Source organism: Eptatretus burgeri, chromosome 13, assembly GCF_056783735.1.
Source record: "Eptatretus burgeri isolate ZD-2024b chromosome 13, Ebu_testis_v1, whole genome shotgun sequence".
In the NCBI taxonomy this organism is placed as follows: domain Eukaryota; kingdom Metazoa; phylum Chordata; class Myxini; order Myxiniformes; family Myxinidae; genus Eptatretus; species Eptatretus burgeri.
This window is the reverse complement of record NC_140973.1, coordinates 30,474,474-30,493,193: the sequence shown is the minus strand read 5'-3', so window position 1 is coordinate 30,493,193 and position 18,720 is coordinate 30,474,474. Positions and strand designations below refer to the sequence as shown.

Genomic DNA, 18,720 nt, shown 5'->3' with positions numbered 1-18,720 from the left:
TGGGAGGAGGCAGGGGGACGAATGGGATGAGGGAGGCGAAGTGATGTGAGGAGGGTGCTGGCGTTGCCCAGCTGCTCGTATTGTATAAACTCGCGGAGTACCCGCCGCTTGGTTCGAAGCATGCAACATGTTCTGACACATACCTCTATTAGGGCGGTGTATAGGTGACGCATACCAACTGACATCTCTGTATAGGCAATTTTTTTTTATATATATGCTTATTACCGAGTGCTTATAGTAATGTACTGAATAGAAGATGCTTAGCAGGCAGACACGATGCGGAGGAACAGTCGAGCCGGGCTGTGGTGCACAAGCATGAGCGCGAGCGTACTCTGCCCGTGGCTCTCCTTTATTGCGTATCAGCACACTCACGAGCCGGACGACTCCAGCATTACTGCAACGCCTCAGGCGGCGCGCACACCTTATATCCCTTGCCGACCCGATGACCACACCGACCCCTCCTCCCATCATCATCATTCCCCGCCCTGCATGCCCGCAGGCTACACCACACTTATGATTCAAAACACCTCACAGCATTGTAAAACGTGTGTACAGGAATACTGTACTGTAAATGGTGCGGACCTGTAATACCCTCCCTCACCTGGAGGCGGCGCTACACGATACACGATACACACTTACACGGACAATTTGGATCCCTCCCTTCACCCCCCCCCCCAACACTCTCAAGACCACAGGCAAAGATAAAAACACCATTATAGCGAACGAAGTGAGCTTAATACTTAACGTGGTGAATAATGTGGTGAATTGAGGTGAATTGAGGGACATGACGCGGGATCACATGTTGTGCGTCTCGCGTATAAGGGGAGGTCTCCGCGGTGCGGGGTGATTGTCCCCGGGGCATTGCCATTGACATCGGCTGTTCACTTGGTGCTCATTGACTGAAGGTGCTCATTGACTGGTGAGAATGGAGATTATATCGAACTCCGTGCTTACGCGGATCTATTCTGCAATGATTAATCGCACATGTATACGTTACTGCTTATGTACTCCTAGCTGAACCTGTATTCCCCGGTGTGCCCGTAGAAGCGGCTCCAATCAAATGGAATAAAGCCTAAACTCTGAAGGTTCTTCTCTCGCTCTCATTTCAATTTATTCCATTTGGTTTTCTCGGCTCTCTCAACCAACGATGGACAAGATCTACAAACCAGAGAGGTTCAACGCAGACCCAAACACGACTGACGCAGAAATGAAATGGTCGCATTGGTTCTGTTCCTTCTCACACTATCTGACCATCATCGAAGAGGGAGCTGACAAATTTGCCGCTCTCGTGAATCATGTCTCGCCCAGTGTATTCAGGCTCTTCTCGGAGTGCGACACTTACGAAGCAGCGATCGACGTGCTGCAGGCGCTCTACGTGAAGCCCAAGAACGAGGTATACATACGACATCTCAACACACGCAAGCAAGCAGCCGGGGAGACAATCGATCAGTTCCTGCAAGCTCTGAATCAGCTGGGAAAAGAAGGCAGCTTCCGGGCCGTAAGCGCCGAGGAACACCGAAAGGAAGCGACATGGGAGGCATTCATCCAAGGACTCAGATCAGCCCACATATGGCAACGCTTACTAGAGAAAGCGCAACCCACTCTTGACAAGGCAGTCGATCAGGCACGAGCGATGGATATGGCTCAGCAGCAATCTGAGTCATTTGGGACACCGATGCTGCTAATGAACGCTGCTACGATGGGAACCCAAGGAACCCCACTGGCACAGACACAGCCAGACATAGGGGATGGAGAAACACCCGAGGAGCCGGATACCCAGGCTACGTCAAACTCCTCAGCAACTGCTCCGGTTGGTAAATGCTTCTTTTGTGGGTACAAAAGGCACCCTCGTCAAAAATGCCCCGCCAGAGATGCCACATGCATGAATTGCGACAAGAAAGGGCATTATGCCAGGGTATGTAAATCTACTCTAAGGAGAAATAAACCCACTTCTGCGGCTCTCTACTCGCAAAATAAATTAACTGCAGCCTCCCCGGGGAATCTATCCAAGGCTATCATCAACGTACGAATTAACGGGCATATGGCTGAGGCACTGATTGATACCGGTAGATTTGATTTTGATTGATATGCGAGATGGATTTCGCAATACTCCGAGAAAATACATCCCCTAGTGCATTGCAACAACTTTCCACCAGATGCCGCTGTTGTAAGAGCTTTCCACAACCTCAAGGATGATATCACTAAGTCCGCGGTTTTATCAATCGATAGCTCGGTGCCCTTTGTGGTGGAAACCGACGCTTCAGATCACGCGATAGCTGCTACACTTAATCAGTCTGGGCGGCCGGTCGCGTTCTTCTCGAGAACTCTCTCTAGAAGCGAGCAGAGACACTCAGCGATAGAGAAGGAAGCGTACGCCATCGTCGAAGAGCTGCGGAAATGGAGACATTATTTACTGGGAAACCACTTCACGCTCGTTACGGACCAACGATCCGTGGCATTCATGTTTGATGGGAAAAATAACGGGAAAATTAAGAATGAAAAAATTATGAGATGGCGGATAGACCTAGCTTGCTACAGTTACGACATTGTTTACCGGCCCGGGAAGGAAAACCCTGCTGCAGACACCTTCTCTCGGGTCTACAGTTCGGCAACAATCAGTCAGGCTTTGCAAGATGTACACGTGTCTCTCTGCCACCCAGGGGTAACCAGAATGGCACATTTCGTGCGCAGACAAAATCTTCCCTATTCTGTTGAAGATATTAAACAAATGAATGCTTCATGCCCTGTTTGTGCTGAACTAAAACCCAGATTCTATGGCGCGGCATCTGGCAGACTGATCAAGGCCACTTCCCCCTTCGAGAGACTAAACATCGACTTCAAAGGGCCCCTGCCGACCGAGATAGACAACAGATACATATTCACCGTTGTTGATGAATATTCAAGGTTCCCTTTCGCATTTCCGTGCTCGGATATGACCTCACGCACTGTCGTGAGATGTCTCTCTGACCTCTTTGCTATGTTTGGGAAACCTTCGTACATACATTCAGACAGAGGGCCTTATTTCATGTCGGCCGGGCTAAAACAATTCCTACTAGAGCTCGGCATAGCAACTAGTCGAACGACGGGTTACAACCCGCAGGGTAACGGGCAGGTGGAACGGTATAACGGGGTTATTTGGAAAGCCGTAACTCTGGCGTTGAAATCAAGAGGACTGGGCCCCGAGCGGTGGGAGGTTACCCTTCCCGACGCTCTGAATTCCATACGCTCTTTGCTCTGCACGTCCACCAATGCAACTCCTCACGAACGAATGTTTACTCACCAGCGACGTTATGTTGACGGTCAAACGGTGCCCAACTGGCTGACCCATCCCGGAACAGTGTTCATGAAACGCCCGGTACGACAAAGCAAGTATGAACCCCTGGTGGAGGGGGTCGAACTCATTGACACTAATCCAGAGTATGCTCATGTCAGGCTCCCGGATGGCAGGGAGACCACTGTGTCGGTTCGCCATCTGGCTCCCTCAGGTACTCCTCCCGCAGGTACACCACCTTCTGGCACTCCTCCTTCTGACATCCCCTCCCCAGGTGTTCCCCCCCCCCCAGGAACTCCACCGGGCGACGGGGCTGCCGCGTTCCACCCGAGAGCGATCGAGGAGTCATCCCCGGCACAAGTCGAGGCTCACCAAGAGGATCGGGAGTCTCCCTCAAGTGAAACTGCCATTTACTCCCGGAGAGGTCGACGAATAAGGCCCCCTCGACGACTCAATCTGTAAAGGGGATTATCGGCATTCTCGCTGCTCATGCTCCTATATGCCCATTATATCATATATCGATGCTCATTTCCATGCTCCTACAACTCAAAATAATCACTGCTTGGCATGTATGCTTCTGTAGATCTATTAGTCCGCGTTGCTTGAAATGTATACTCCTATAGTGCTAAAGCAATCATGGTGTGTAAGATGGGCCCCTAGTTGCATTTTAAAGGTGGGGAGAATGTGGTGAATTGAGGTGAATTGAGGGACATGACGCGGAATCACATGTTGTGCGTCTCGTGTATAAGGGGAGGTCTCCGCGGCACGGGGTGATTGTCCCCGGGGCATTGCCATTTACATCGGCTGTTCACTTGGTGCTCGTTGACTGAAGGTGCTCATTGACTGGTGAGAATGGAGATTATATCGAACTCCGTGCTTACGCGGATTTATTCTGCGATGATTAATTGCACATGTATACGTTACTGCTTATGTACTCCTAGCTGAACCTGTATTCCCCGGTGTGCCCGCAGAAGCGGCTCCAATCAAATGGAATAAAGCCTAAACTCTGAAGGTTCTTCTCTCGCTCTCATTTCAAACGCGTGCACGTGACAGAATAGGAAACAACAACAACAATAGCCCGAGCTATTTGGAATCCGTGTCGTGAGCTATGACTTTTTGCTTCCGGTTGTTGTTAAACGCTGTGCGGTGTATAAACACGATTGGGTTTTATTTCTATCTTGTGAATATTACTTAACGCGTGCACATAAGAGAATAGGAAACAACAAAAACAACACAATACCCTGCCAATTGTGAATCCGTGTCGTTGGCTATGACCATTTTGCTTCCGTTTTTGTTTTGCTTCTAGTTTTTTTTGTTTCCAGTTTTTTTCATTGGGAATGATGCATGCTGGGAGATCATGACCGGAAGTGTTTATTTATTTATTCAATTATTTTTTTTCCCAAAGTTAATTCTATTCTTCCGAAAGTGATTTTTTTTCATGACAGGAAGTGTTTATTTTGTATTTAACATTATCGGGAGTGATTTTGAAACTCTTTCCGGAATTTTTAATTTCTTTTATTCTTGACTTGAAGTGATCGTTTATTTATTTATTTTTTGAATTTTTTTTTTCGCAAAGTTAATTTTAATAAAGAAATCTCCCGCATCATCAAAAAATATTTTTTTAATCGTGATTTACATTATTTGTTCGCTGATCCCGAATCCAGGCCGAAGTAACCGGAAATTGCGTCAAAATCATCAGCTGTGCGGCGCTTACATGTACCACGGTATAGTTGGCAAGTGTACAGTGTGAACAAGTTTTATGTAAAGTGAGAAGCGAATGTAAGAAGAATTCTCCGTTCGCTTTTCGGCTTTGCCTATTCCATATTACATTAATTGGGGTCATGCTGATCCTATGTAACAAGTCTGGATGTTATCAGAACTGTAGGTGGAGTTGCCCGACAAAGCCTCCCTATTGACCCGACATATTCCTGTCCAACGTCTCACTGCCTCGGAGGTATAAGGTGTCTCTATGAATACTCCTTAAGCTTGTCTGTTGTTCCTCCTTTTTTTTTTATCTCGTTCGCCTGTGGGACGTAATTATATTTACCTCCTTTTAATCAAAAATGTAACTTCTCTCATTCGTGTGACTATTACTTGGACTGAAAACGTCACAGAAATTAAATTTAGCGACAAGAAACGAGATGAATATTTTTACGTCCGTGGTCTTAGGCCGTTATCATTGCGCATGCGCAATGAGGTTGTTCGTGAGGCCTTTGAAATTGTTTTGTTGAGGTGAGAGAATTGTCGAAGGAGAAATAGTTTAATGATGTGTGACTTGCAATGCGAAGGAACTGTCGGATAGGTGTGGGGTCTTTGGGCGGAAGTTTGTGTGAGAAGAATCGAAACGGCCTAGTTCGTGGATCTTGGAAAACACGGAACGCGTCAAGTGTCCGTGGCAAAGGTTGTTAAACTTCCAGGTTATTAAACTTGATTCATTTACTTTTGGCCTTAATAAATGTGCACACACAATGTTACGTGAAAAAAAATGGAAGGCCGAAAACCTTTTTCAGCAAAATTCAAGCATTGATGCGACGTTTTTATTAATGTAAACAAATATATCACCTATTTGGATTGGTGGTGAAGAGTTGGCTTTCCAATTTTGGGGATGACACAACGCTTGGAGGTAAGGAGAGGGAGAGGGATTGAGAAAGAGAGAGATTGAGGGAGAGGGAGATATATATATATTTATTGAGGGAGGGGAGGGGAGGGAGGGAGAGGGAGGGAGAGGGAGGGTGGGGGAGGGGTGGGAGGGAGGGTGGGGGAGGGGGAGGGAGGGAGGGAGGGGAGGGTGGGAGGGGGAGGGAGGGAGGGAGGGGAGGGTGGGGGAGGGAGGAGGAGGGGGAGGGAGGGAGGGAGGGAGAGGGGGAGGGGGAGGGAGGGGGAGGGAGGGAGGGAGGAGGGGAGGGAGGGAGGGAGGGAGGGAGGGGGAGGGAGAGGGGGGGAGGGAGGGAGGGTGGGAGGGCGAGAGGGAGGGAGGGAGGGGGAGGGAGGGGGCGGGGGAGGGGGAGTGGGAGGGAGGGAGAGGGAGGGAGGGAGGGAGGGGAGGGGAGGGAGGGAGCGGGAGGGGAGGGAGGGAGGGAGAGGGGAGGGGGAGGGAGGGAGGGAGAGAGAGGGAGGGGGAGGGAGGGAGGGAGAGAGAGGGAGGGGGAGGGAGGGAGGGAGGGAGGGGAGGGGAGGGAGGGGGAGGGGGAGAGGGAGGGAGAGGGAGGGAGAGGGAGGGGGGAGGGAGGGGAGGGAGAGGGAGGGGGAGGGAGGGAGAGGGAGGGGGAGGGAGGGGAGGGAGAGGGAGGGAGAGAGAGGGAGGGGGAGGGAGAGAGAGGGAGGGGAGGGAGAGAGAGGGAGGGGGAGGGAGGGAGAGAGAGGGAGGGAGAGAGAGGGAGGGAGAGAGGGAGGGAGGGAGGGAGAGAGTGAGAGGGAGGGAGAGGGAGGGAGGGGGAGGGAGGGAGAGGGAGGGAGGGAGAGGGAGGGAGGGGAGGGAGGGAGAGGGAGGGAGAGGGAGGGAGGGAGGGGGAGGGAGGGGAGGGAGAGAGAGAGAGAGAGAGAGAGAGAGAGAGAGAGAGAGATAGAGATAGAGATAGAGATAGACACAGACATACATTGAGTGTGAGAGAGAGAGAGATACAGACATACACACAGATTGGTGATCATAAGGAAATGTAAGGTGTGGGGATGGAAAGGATAAATGAAAAATAGATATTGCATTATGCAAGGGACAATCTTGGAGTGTGTCGCACAGCAGAACGTGCTGTGGGGGGGAGGTGGGAATGATACAGGGGTAGGGGGGAGTGTCATGATATGGGTGGGTGGTAGGATGGTAATCGTCCAGGGTGGGGGGGAGCGATGGGGGTAATGGTCCAGGGTGGGGGGGGTGGATGATATGGTTTTGGGGGGGGTGTAGGCAGTGTCAGTAGAGTACACCGCGGCTCGCTATCGGTAAAGCCAACAGGGTTTGTGGTTGTGTTCTCAGGACTACAGGAAATCATTTATAAATTGAAAGAGGTTGTGTTAACACGAGCAATTTAGTGAGGCCTCACCTCGAATATAAATGTTCAGTTTTGATCACCTCATCTGAGGAAGACTCGACCTTGTAAAAACAAAATTGACATTTGTGGCATTTTTGAAGGATGTATCTCCCACGAATGTTGGGGTCTTACTGTACATTGTAATGAAAATATAACTCACAATATTGTTTACCAGGAAGTTCTTCAGTGAGATTAAGTAGTTGCACGTCATCCTCAATTCACAGTTCAGTCAGTCATTGTCATTGCGATACACCAAATAAATAAGAAAAACATTTTTGCTCATCACCAGGTTTTGACTTTCCTATTCTACAGTATTTAAAATGAAGTTTTCCTGGGCGAAGAACGGGTATCTCAGCTAATACAGGGTGATTTATTTATTGGAGAACCTTCTAATTCCCATACACTAAAAACTATATCAGTTAGGATTACCTTCAATGAAGTTCTGAAAGTGTTCACCACCATGTTGCAGGCACAAAGTCATTTTTCGCAGCACGCTGTCTGACACAGAGTGTCACATTTCTTGGGGAATATTGCTGATTGTGTCACTGATTATTGCTTTTAATTCACCGCGAGTGTTGGATTTGTGAATGGTGATCTTGTTGTGCTAAACGTCTCAGAGATTTCTTCGGGCTTGCTTCCATTCTTCCCCGCACTTCATCCACTTCTCTGGTGGAACAACATTTGGCTGGCGGATGTGCTTTTTAACTTTCACGCAGCCTGCTTCTCTAAACTACTTCACCAGTTTCCATATCACTGATTTTTAAGGTTTCATGCGACCACCAAAGCGACTTTTAAATGCAGTTTGACATTCCCGAAAGGAGGCAGTCTTGATGTAATGTTCGATGAAAAACACGCGTTCTTCCACGGTGAGCGCCATGGCGTGACTGATTGAAAACTGTTAAACATCACTGCTGAGTCACCTGATAAATCATGTGATACCTGATAACTCTCAGGATCATGTCGTGTCTTCCTGTAACATTAGGCTACATTTATGCAAAATATTAGGTTCCTAACAGATATAGTTTTTAATGTATGGGAATTATTGAGGGTTGGTGAATAAAATAAATCACCCTGTACTGTATATTTATATATCACCCTGGTGATGTCCCCCTGCCAGCCCCACTCCTCTCACCCCTCCTCCAACCCCACTGCCATGAGTCGATCAATTGATGGGATCATTGATGTTAACTTAGTACATGCATGAATGCGCCAAATGACCCATCCCGTGTTAAACCTCCTTGTGTTGAACTAAGGTATTGTTACGTTGGTAATACTTCTCATAAACCTTTTCAGATCAATGCATAAGAATGGTTGAACTAAAAATGAATATTTTTGTGCCTTCAGAAAGTATTCAAACCCCTTGACTTTTTCACATTTTGTTGTGTAACAGCCTGCATTGAAAATGGATTAAATTAAAATTTTTTGTCTCCGATCGACACCAAATACCCCATTTTGACAAAGTGAAAACATGTTTTTAGAAATTCTTACAAATTTATTGAAAATGAAATGCAGAAATATCTAATTTACATAAGAATGCAGCCCCCTGAGTCAATACATTGCAGAAGTGCCTTTGCCAGTGATTACAGCTTCAAGTCTTCTTGGGTATGTCTGTATCAGCTTTGCACATCTGGATTTGGGGAGTTTCTCCTTGCAGATTTGCTCGAGCTCTGTCAAGTTGGATAGGGAGTGTTAGTGAACAGCAATCGTCAAGTCTTTCCACAGATTCTCAATGGGACTCTTCAAGTGTGGGCTTTGGCTTGGCCACTCAAGGACTTTCACGTTCTTGTTAGGAAGCCATTCCAGTGTTGCTTTAGCTGTATGCTTGGGGTTATTGTCCTGTTGGAATGTAAATCTTTGCTGCAGTCTAAGTTATTTTGCACTCTGAAGCAGGTTCTCCTGAAGGATTGGCCATATGTAGACGTAGTGCTTTGCATTCAGGCCAAAGAGTTCGATTTTCGTCTCATCAGACCACAGAATCTTTTGCCTCATGCTCTCAGAGGCTTTCACATGTCTTTTTGGAAACTCCACGCGTGCCGTCATGTGCCTTTTTCTCAGGAGTGGCTTCCGTCTGGCAACTCTCCCATAAACCCTAGATTTGTGAAGTGCTGCAGAGACTGTTGGCCTTCCGGTAGGTTCTCCCATCTCAGCCAAGGAACTCTGTAGTTCTGTCAATGTGGTCATTGGGTTCTTGGTCATCTTCCTGACCAAGGTCCTTCTTTCCCAGTTGCTGAGTTTGGTCGGGCGGCCAGTTCTAGGAAGAGTCTGGAGAGTTCCATATTCTTTCCATTTCCTAATGATGGGAGCTCACTGTGCTCTCGGGAACTTTCACCACTCCAGAAATTGTTTTATATCCTTCCCCAGATCTATGCCTCCTGACTATCTCTGAGCTCTACGGACGGTTCCTTGGACTTCATGGTGGAGTTTCTGCTCTGACATGCATGGTCAACTATGGTACCTTGTATAGAAACGTGAGTTTCTTCCTAAACCATGTCCAGTCAATTGAATTGGCCACAGGGGGACTCCAATCAAGTTGTTGAGACATCTCAAGGATAATCAAAGTAAATTGAATGTACCTGAGCTCAATTTGTAGTGTCATACCAAAGGGGTTGAATACTTATTGACTCAAGACATTTCAGCTTTTCACTTTTAATTAATTTGTAAAAAAAATTACAAGTATATATATATTCCACTGACATGGGTACGAGCAGAGTACTTGCCCAATGGGCGATTTTGTTCCAAGCATGCAACACGTTCTTCTGTTGCATACCTTTATTTGGGTGGTGTAAAGGTAACTGACAGCTCTTTGTAGGCAAAAAAACCCCATGAATAACGTGCATGAAGCAAAAAACATACAAACTGCTTTTTTATTCAAAACACCTCGATGCACAAAAAATGGGATAGGAATATTATACTTTAAGTGGTGGAGGCTTGTAATACATACGATACACATTTACATCGAGAATTTGCGTCCCTCCCTCTCCTCCGTCAAAGGTGCATTCGTTATGATGTCATAATTGCATATCTAGATTGCTACATCCGATCAGTATTAACATTTTTGAGCATCATCTCGGGATAAAATGGGCCACAAAATATTTTGATGACGTCATTGGTCACATGATTTGGCGGACATTGTTTTTTTTTTTTTTTTTAATCTTCAAAAATCTTCTCTGAAATGGCTGAAGCAGTCATCACTGCCAGCATTTATATAACTAGTGCGGGCCCGTAGGTGCGTGCCCGTAGGTGCGTGCCAGTATGTGCAGCTTCGTTCCTTCGCTCTTGTAAACGACGACTGGATTGGGGCATTGTTTCAATTAGATCGGACCAACCGTATCAAAAATGGCCATAACTTGGGAAACACCTGGGAAACATACTCAGGTCCCCAGCGTCAATTGTGACGTCATATCAAACGAAGAAGAAGAAGAATTGTGACACCCCCTCTCTCTCGCCCCCACTCTCTCCCCCCCTAGTCTCGCCATTCCTCTCTCCCCCCTCCTCTCTCGCTCCTCTCTCTCGCCCCTCTCTCCCTCGCCCTCTCCTCTCTCCCCCTCTCTTGAATTGTGGCGCCCCCTCTCTCTCACCCCCTCTCTCCCTCCCCTCTCTCGCCCCCCCCCTCTCTCGCCTACAGACACACAGACATTAATATCTTTGCCTCCATCCCCTTGGAATCTCCTCTGTTATCATAACACAGGTGAATCGTTTATTCAACACCTGAACCCCATATTCACCGAGGCAGGTTCACACTTCCACTGGGATCGCATCAGGTCCCACTACTTTGCCATCATCATTCCTCTTTCGCCGGCTGTCTTGTCTAACGGCACTTTTCTGTATAAATGAAAGATTCCAGGAGTAATCTTTAAAATCCCGTGTTTAATCTTCCTTGTGTGTCCTTTAAATTGTTGTGATCCCTGTTTGCCGTGAGCATGCGATGAGGAATATAAAGAGTTAGTTTAGTTTAATTTAAAATGAAATAAACATTAATTGTGACGTCATTCGTGACGTCATAGCACCTTGTCTTGTCATTGGTTTGGTAAATAAATGGCCATAACTTGGGAACCGCTTGTCCGATTAATGTCAAACATTGAAAAGGCACATCTGCGGGTCCCCAGCAATATTCCTGGCAAGTTTCAATCAGATCGGACCGGTGGTCGTCGAGAAACGGCGGTCACATACAGACACACAGACATTAATATCAAACCTTGAAAAGGCACATACTCAGGTCCCCAGCGTCGATTGTGACGTACCAAACGAAGAAGAAGAATTGTGACGTCAATCGTGCAAAAATAAATAAATAAATAAACATTAATTGTGACGTCATTCGTGATGTCATAGCACCGTGTCTTGTCATTGGTTGACAGATAAATGGCCGTAACTTGGTAACCGCTCGTCCGATTGATATCAAACCTCGAAAAGGCACATCTGCGGGTCCCGGCAATATTCCTGGCAAGTTTCAATCAGATCGGACCGGCGGTCGTCGAGAAACCGCGGTCGCATACAGAGACAGACAGACAGACAGACAGACATACACACACAGAGATTGCTGGAATTATAGATAGATGGCAGTTCTAATTAAGTCTCTTATTAATTAAGTAACACAGTACACAAACACCACGCAAAATACACCACACAAAACAAGACTTGGCGAGGGTTTGCAATCTCTGATTGCTCTTTTTCTTGTTCAGGTGCGTTTTGGCAAACTACAGTTGGGCTTTCTTCTGTCTCTCTCTCTCAGCAGTGGGGTCTTTCTGGCTCTCCTACCAAAGAACCACCTTTCATTGAGTTGGTGACAGATGATGCGAGTTGAAACTGTCGTAGCTTGTGTCTGAAGGTCAGCTTGAATCTGTTGGCGGTTGATCGAGGTGCTTTCTCCACCATTCGAACAATCCTTCGCTGCAATCTTCGATCAAGTTTTCTCTTGCGGCCACGTCCAGGGAGGTTGGCTGTAGTGCCATGGGCCTTAAACTTCTTGATTACCTTGCGTACGGTAGACACAGGAACATCAAGGTCTCTGGAGATGGACTTGTCACCTTGAGATTGTCCATGCTTGGTGACAATCTTGTGTCTGACCTCCTCCGACAATTCTTTGGTTTTCTCTATTTTCTCCATGCTCATTACGGTACACACAGTGACACAAAACAGCAGAATGACTCCTCTTCTCCATTCAAACTGGTTCAATGAGTGATTTTTATATTTCAGGCACCTGCAACTCACCATAGGTGAGTTCAATTCTCTGATTTGAATTATTTCTAACAACTTCTTAAAGGTGGCAATAATATTGTCTGGGCCATTTTAGGATTCCTGTGTGGAATAAGCTAAAATTTAGCAATTTTTTTCAGCTTTTTTGTTTTGTTCCACTGCAAACCAACGAAATACAAATGTGGATACCAAAAGATTTTTTAATTTCAACATTTTTCTCGAAGAAATGGTGCATTATTTGAAAAAAGTGCAAGGGTGCCAAAAATTTTGCCCACGACAGTACATACAAACATATATACATACATGCATACATACATACATGCGTACATACACTTGCTTCATTATATATAGATTATGTGTACCTCAGTGACAAGAAATCTCAATTTAATCCATTTTAAATTCAGGCTGTACCACAACAAAATGTGAAAGTCAAGTGGCGTGAATACTCTCTGAAGGCACTGTACATGGTGGTCTACATGACCACATGTTGTATTCGGCCTCGCAAGCCAAATACACAACTGTGTTCTATTGCAGGTAATGAATGCACTGAATACGGCGATTGCTATACATTCCATGTGGGCATTTTGAAACATTTGTTTTGTTTCTGTTTTATGTTTCTTGTCACTTTTGGTTCATGAGATGTTTGTGTTGTGAATACATATAACGACGCACACATGTGGAATAAATTTTCGTCACGGAAAAGACAGTATATATGGGAGTGACATCACATACGGACCATCCTGTATACAATATTATTTTGCATGTCTTTCTATGATTATCATGACATTTTCTGTGTTCTGCAGTCAGATCACGAGTGGTCGAGTCCATCAGAAATGCATCGACAACATTACAAAGACCCTTACCCACACCCTCATCATCGTTCGAGAAGCCGTAGTCCTTCGGAGCGACATTCTCGGTCTCACTACAAGTTGAGGCCCGAGGATCGATATGAAAAGATACCACATGACTCGGATATGCGTCGCTATTCCCGGGAAAAAGCCAGCAAGCCACACCTCTATAGGGACATGGAACAAGGACCAAAGGACACCTGGAGACACCACAGAGATTATGACGATCTATCACCACACGAGCCGCGGCCTCGATCCCCTCTTCACAGAGTAAGGATCGCATCACTTTTTGTTTCAGCGTTGGCATGATGTGCTAAATGTCCTCCATGTTAAAGTTCCTTGTCATGCTGCAGGAGAGGGTTTTGCAATTGTGTGCGTGCATGCGTGCGTGCATCATTGGTTGTCATCTTCATATGCAGGTTTCAGAAGGTGGAACGGAATCCTCCCAGGTCTTGAAATAGCCACCTCCGTTTCATTAAGGGATCTTGATTGACGCATCAATTTGTGAAGTTTTATTGTTCTAAAAATTTTTGTTCTGACGGCTCTTTTGAGGATTATCACTGAGACCCGAATAGCTTCCAACTGTAGTTCGTTTGGAGTAATACTCCCAGCGAAGGTTTTTTAAGATCTCTGTGATGGTTTTTTTTTTTTTAGCTCACCTGAAACTTAGTTCTAGGGAGTTTGAGGGATGGCGTGTCGTCCTTCCGTCCACAAACATTAGCAACTTCTCTGAAACTACACATACAATATTGATGAAACTTGACCGCAACCTTCATCATCTGGTATGTACCAAAGTTTGTTTGTGGCATTAAAAAAATCTGACCCTGCAGGGGTCTATGGGGGGTTGCCCCCCCTCCCTAAATAGGAACAGGAAACCCTTCAATATCATGGGTTCTACCATCGCGGGTTTCTACCAATCGTGGGCAACCAATTGTCTTCAGATTCCATTATCGCGGGATTTCATTTCGACCAATCGTGGTGTTTGAGCCGAGATGAGTCATCGTTTGCGTCCCGTGCTGAACGATTATCTCCCATAACAAGCCTTGTGGAGTTTCTTCTGCACGCTTTTTAATGAGATCAAACGTAAAGCGATGGACAACGTTAGTTGTGCCAAAAGGCAGAGAAAGGTTATGATGGGTGAAAATATTGAGTTGTTGCATTGGTTGGTTCGAGGAGAAAATGCGGCATCTGTATGGGCTGCCATTACGGGGTCAATGATTGAGGTATAACCTCCCCCATTGTACTCTTCCTCGTTCATAAACCTTAATTTTCTTTCAAACCTCATTATCCTTCAAATGTCATTCCCAAACGTTCATTTTCCAACTCCATATTTGAACCTTATTCCCAAAATACTTAATTTCCAACACCCGGATTCGAACCCCCGTTCTCAAACACATTCTCATGCACAGCTCATGAAACAAATCGAGGCAAAGGGATTTATATCGGAGCAGGTTTTTAACATCGATGAGACGTGATTATTCTGGAAGATGATGTTATCGCATACCTTGCTCTCCAAGCAAGGAAGATTGACATCCCATCCCATGCATGAACAATTATCTCCCGTGATGAGCCTTGTGGTGTTTTTTGCGCACAGTTTTTAATGAGCCCAAATGTAAAGGGATGGACAAAGTTAGTTGTGCCAAAAGGCAGAGCAAAGTTAGGATGTTTGACAAAAAGATCGAGTTGTTACATTGGTTGGTTCGAGGAGAAAATGCGGCATCTGTACAGTCTCTTGTTACGGGATCAATGATTGCAGGTAAAACCTTCCCCATTGTACTCTTCCTCATTCGTAAGCCTTCATTTTCCTTCAAACCTCATTATCCTTCAAACTTGATTCCTAAACGTTCATTATCCTTCAAATCTCATTCCCAAACCTTAATTTTCCAACTCCGTATTCAAACCTTATTGCCAAACACTAAATTTCTGACACCCGGATTCGAACCTCTGATTTCAAATGCACATTCGCATGCACAGCTCATGAAACAAATTGAGGCGAAGGGATTTATAACGGAACAGGTTTTTTAGCACCAATGAGGCAGAAGATGATGATGTCATCTCCGACTTTGGTCTCCAAGCAGGGAAGATCGTGGTTCAAAGTAAAGTGATTTAAGGATCCTGTTCCCCTTCTCTGCTGTGGGTTGTGGCATTTCTGCAAGCGCCTCTGTCATAAAGCTAATGCTGCTTGTCCGTTCGCTGAATCACCTTCCCCGCTCACCTTTTCCCCGCTCACCCTTCAACCGCTCACCCTTCCCCGCTGACATTTCCAAGCTCACCCTTGTCCAGGTCCACTCCACCCTTCCCTCTCTAACAGCATCATCCCGAGATAAGTTTTGTGGTTTCTATTTACGCCAGAGTACGGTACATGTACATAATATGTTTACCATCACCCACTTCGCTCTGTTGTAATTAGTTAAAACGGTAAAAATCGTGTTTTTGTTTTATTTATACCGTATATTGTATTTACATGTTTATTGGTTCTCGAAAAAATATTTTCAGGAAAAAAATAAGTGACCACTATATTCGTTATTGTTGTCTGTATGTCTGTATGTCTGTCTGTCCCAAGCATAGCTCCGTGGGTTTTGATCCGATCCTGATAAAATTTTGGTGGGAGGTTTATATCATGATCTAGTTGTGTTTTCCTGAGAATGGGCGTGGTGCGCTCATTATGGGCAGAGCCACGTCCAAAAAACGTGTTTTTAGGGGGTAGCCGATTTCAATTTGCATCTTCTCCTTGGGGGTTTGTCGAATCTGACGGGTTTCAGTATTTGGTTCGCCCAATGGCACCTGCATAGCCTCAAGGAGCTCGATTTTTCATTTTCGTCCCAAGGTCAACGCCACAAGGTCACGAACTTCGAAAATTGCGAATTTTGACATAAAAAAATTATCTTCTCCGAGGGGTTTCTCGAATCTGGCTGGGGTTTCGGTATTTGGTTAGCCCAATGGCACCTGCATAGCCCCACAGAGCTCGATTTTTAATTTTCGTCTCAAGGTCAAGGCCACAAGGTCACAAACATAGAAAATTGCAAATTTTGTTTTTAGGGGGTAGCCAATTTCAATTTTCATCTTCTCCTAGGGGGTTTGTCGAATCTGGCAGGGGTTTTCGGTATTTGGTTAGCCCAATGGCACCTGCATAGCCCCACGGAGCTCAATTTTTCATTTTCGTCCCAAGGTCACAAGGTCACGAACTTAGAAAATTGCGAATTTTGACATAAAAATAATACGACCGCCCAAACTTTGAGAACTAGGATGACAATATTTTTTTATGCATAATCTTGAGGTCATTCCCCACCTAAAGTCTTGAAACCATTTTGCTCTATCTCGAACACCTTGCCCGTGGCGCCCCGTTCAACTTTGTTTTTACGTTGATTTCATCAAAGTATGGATAATATATTCCGAGGAGTGCAAAATGCCATATAGCCGAAATGACGTTATATTGTTCCTGGAATGTTCCAGAGGAAGTTTTGCACCAAAGGTCATAATCCTTGACCTTTGACCTTTAAAGTTCACAAAGGTCAAATTTTCAAAGTTGTGGGAATCGAACCGAGTTTTCGACCTTCTTCGACGAACTAACTCCATTAAGCTATAGCACATATCCTGTTCCTTATTTTAATGTCCACAACATTGTTTTGTGACCTTTAGAGGTTATGCAAAGGTCAAATTTTTAAAGTTGTTGAACGAAACTGGGTTTTCGACATTCTGCAGCTAATAACCTGTCACTCGTACCACATCATGTTGATAATTTTTATAACTTGGTCAAACATTTTCACATTTTCTCATCCTTGACTTCTGAAACAATCTACATCGTCAAATACCGCTCGTGAACCATCGTCGTCTTCAGACTTGTTTCAATGTTAACATGCTTTATATGCGTATTTACACGTATATTTCAATAGTAATGTGTTTATTTATGGCTACCGTCGAGCATCCTCGATATTTTCTCGAAGTGCATGAACCGAGCCCCTGCTTTCCCATTGGCCTTGGTTTCCATGATCGCGGCATTTTCCAGGAACAATTCCGATGAAACTTGATTACAACCTTCGTCACCCGTGATGTACCAAAGTTTGCTCACAGCATTAAAAAAGCGGGGTCTCAGGGGATGTACGGGGGGTTACCCCAAAAATATATATTTGCTTTCTTCTCAGAAACGACACACACAATTCCGATGAAATTTGACCACAACCTTCATCATCCGTGATGGACCAAAATTTGTTCACGCTATTTTTTTTTTTAAATTGTGGTCTAAGTGGGCCTGGGGAGTGGGGGGTATGGGGCTGGAATTGCCTGCCAAAATAGGTATTTGCTATAACATTGGTTCATTGGTACATTCTGCTGATTCTGTCTCGTGTTGACTTCTTCCTCAGTATCATTATTCTACCAGGTGAGCGCCCAGAGGTATTTTGCCCCTGTTTTTTTATCATTCCCGTTGCTTCAATAATCACTCGTACAATTTTGGCATTCTTCAGCTTACACGATCTTTTCACTTCATTTTTGAGATCTTGGTATTTGGTCATTTTCTTGATTTCTGCATCGTTTAGGCCAAAATTGTTGGGTACTGACACCTCAATTCGCAATGCCTTATTTCCTTTTTTTGTACCTCGGTACTATATCCGGTTGCAACGCTTTGTTTTCTATGTTCATGCTCGATGGGATTGTGAGGTCAGGCCAGATCACTGTCAGGTCAGGCCAGATCTGATCTGTAACTTGCTACAGGTATTACGTAAACCTGTACTAACCTGTTCTATGGTCGGGTTGTCGGCGACTAAACCGTTTCCCCCACCAGGTGTTTTGGATATATATGGAGGGTGTTTGGATATAGACACCCAGCAGGATTAAAAACAAAACCTGTCAAATGGCGGAGGAGCTCCTTGTGAGCCAACAGCCATCCATATCTAGTGCGCAACTGTGTCTGTGGATGTCATCCTGCTTGGATGACTTCTTCTTAGGAGGGGTGACTTCTTATTAGGAGGTTGGTGGCAGGATTTGCATTCTGGCCACCGGAAAACTTCATTCTGCAAAACATTCTCGAAGCATAAAAATTTATGAAAGCCCACTCCATGGGAGTACCTCCTGTGCAGCTTCCCTTCGCAGGGCAGCTCACCGGATGACGGGATTGGGGCAAAGCCTTCGGAACCCCCAATCTTTGATGACAGGAGGGAAACCACAGGGTAACATTCCCATGTCAGATTGCGGGAGAGTGTGTCAGGGTGGTGCTGAGGTGTCGTCCACCAGACGGCGGTCTCCTCAGGTTAACCTGAGGCGATCCCTTTGGATGTGTGCCTGGAATGTCCTATCCCGAAGAGAGGATGATCACCTGTCTCTGTTATCATCTGAGCTCAAGCGTTTGGACATCGGTATTGCAGCACTCTGAGGTTCGTAGACCGAATTG

The 18,720-nt window shown here is 45.7% G+C and overlaps 1 protein-coding gene across 6 annotated transcripts in view; it reads left to right on the top strand.

Moving 5' to 3' along the window:
* Positions 1–4,978: 4,978 nt before the first annotated feature.
* The window catches only part of ZNF318 (zinc finger protein 318), a 127,608-nt gene continuing 113,866 nt past the window's right edge, over positions 4,979–18,720 (top strand). For 2 of the 6 annotated variants that reach the window (XM_085851884.1, XM_085851879.1), the window contains exons 1-2: positions 5,366–5,503; positions 13,290–13,604. In XM_085851884.1, the coding sequence (XP_085708010.1) occupies positions 13,320–13,604 (285 nt within the window). In that variant the 5' untranslated portion in view covers positions 5,366–5,503; positions 13,290–13,319. Of the gene's footprint in view, positions 5,226–5,365; positions 5,689–12,999; positions 13,021–13,289; positions 13,605–18,720 lie in introns of those variants that run through there. The other 4 variants (XM_085851881.1, XM_085851880.1, XM_085851882.1 and 1 more) reach the window with 4 other exon arrangements.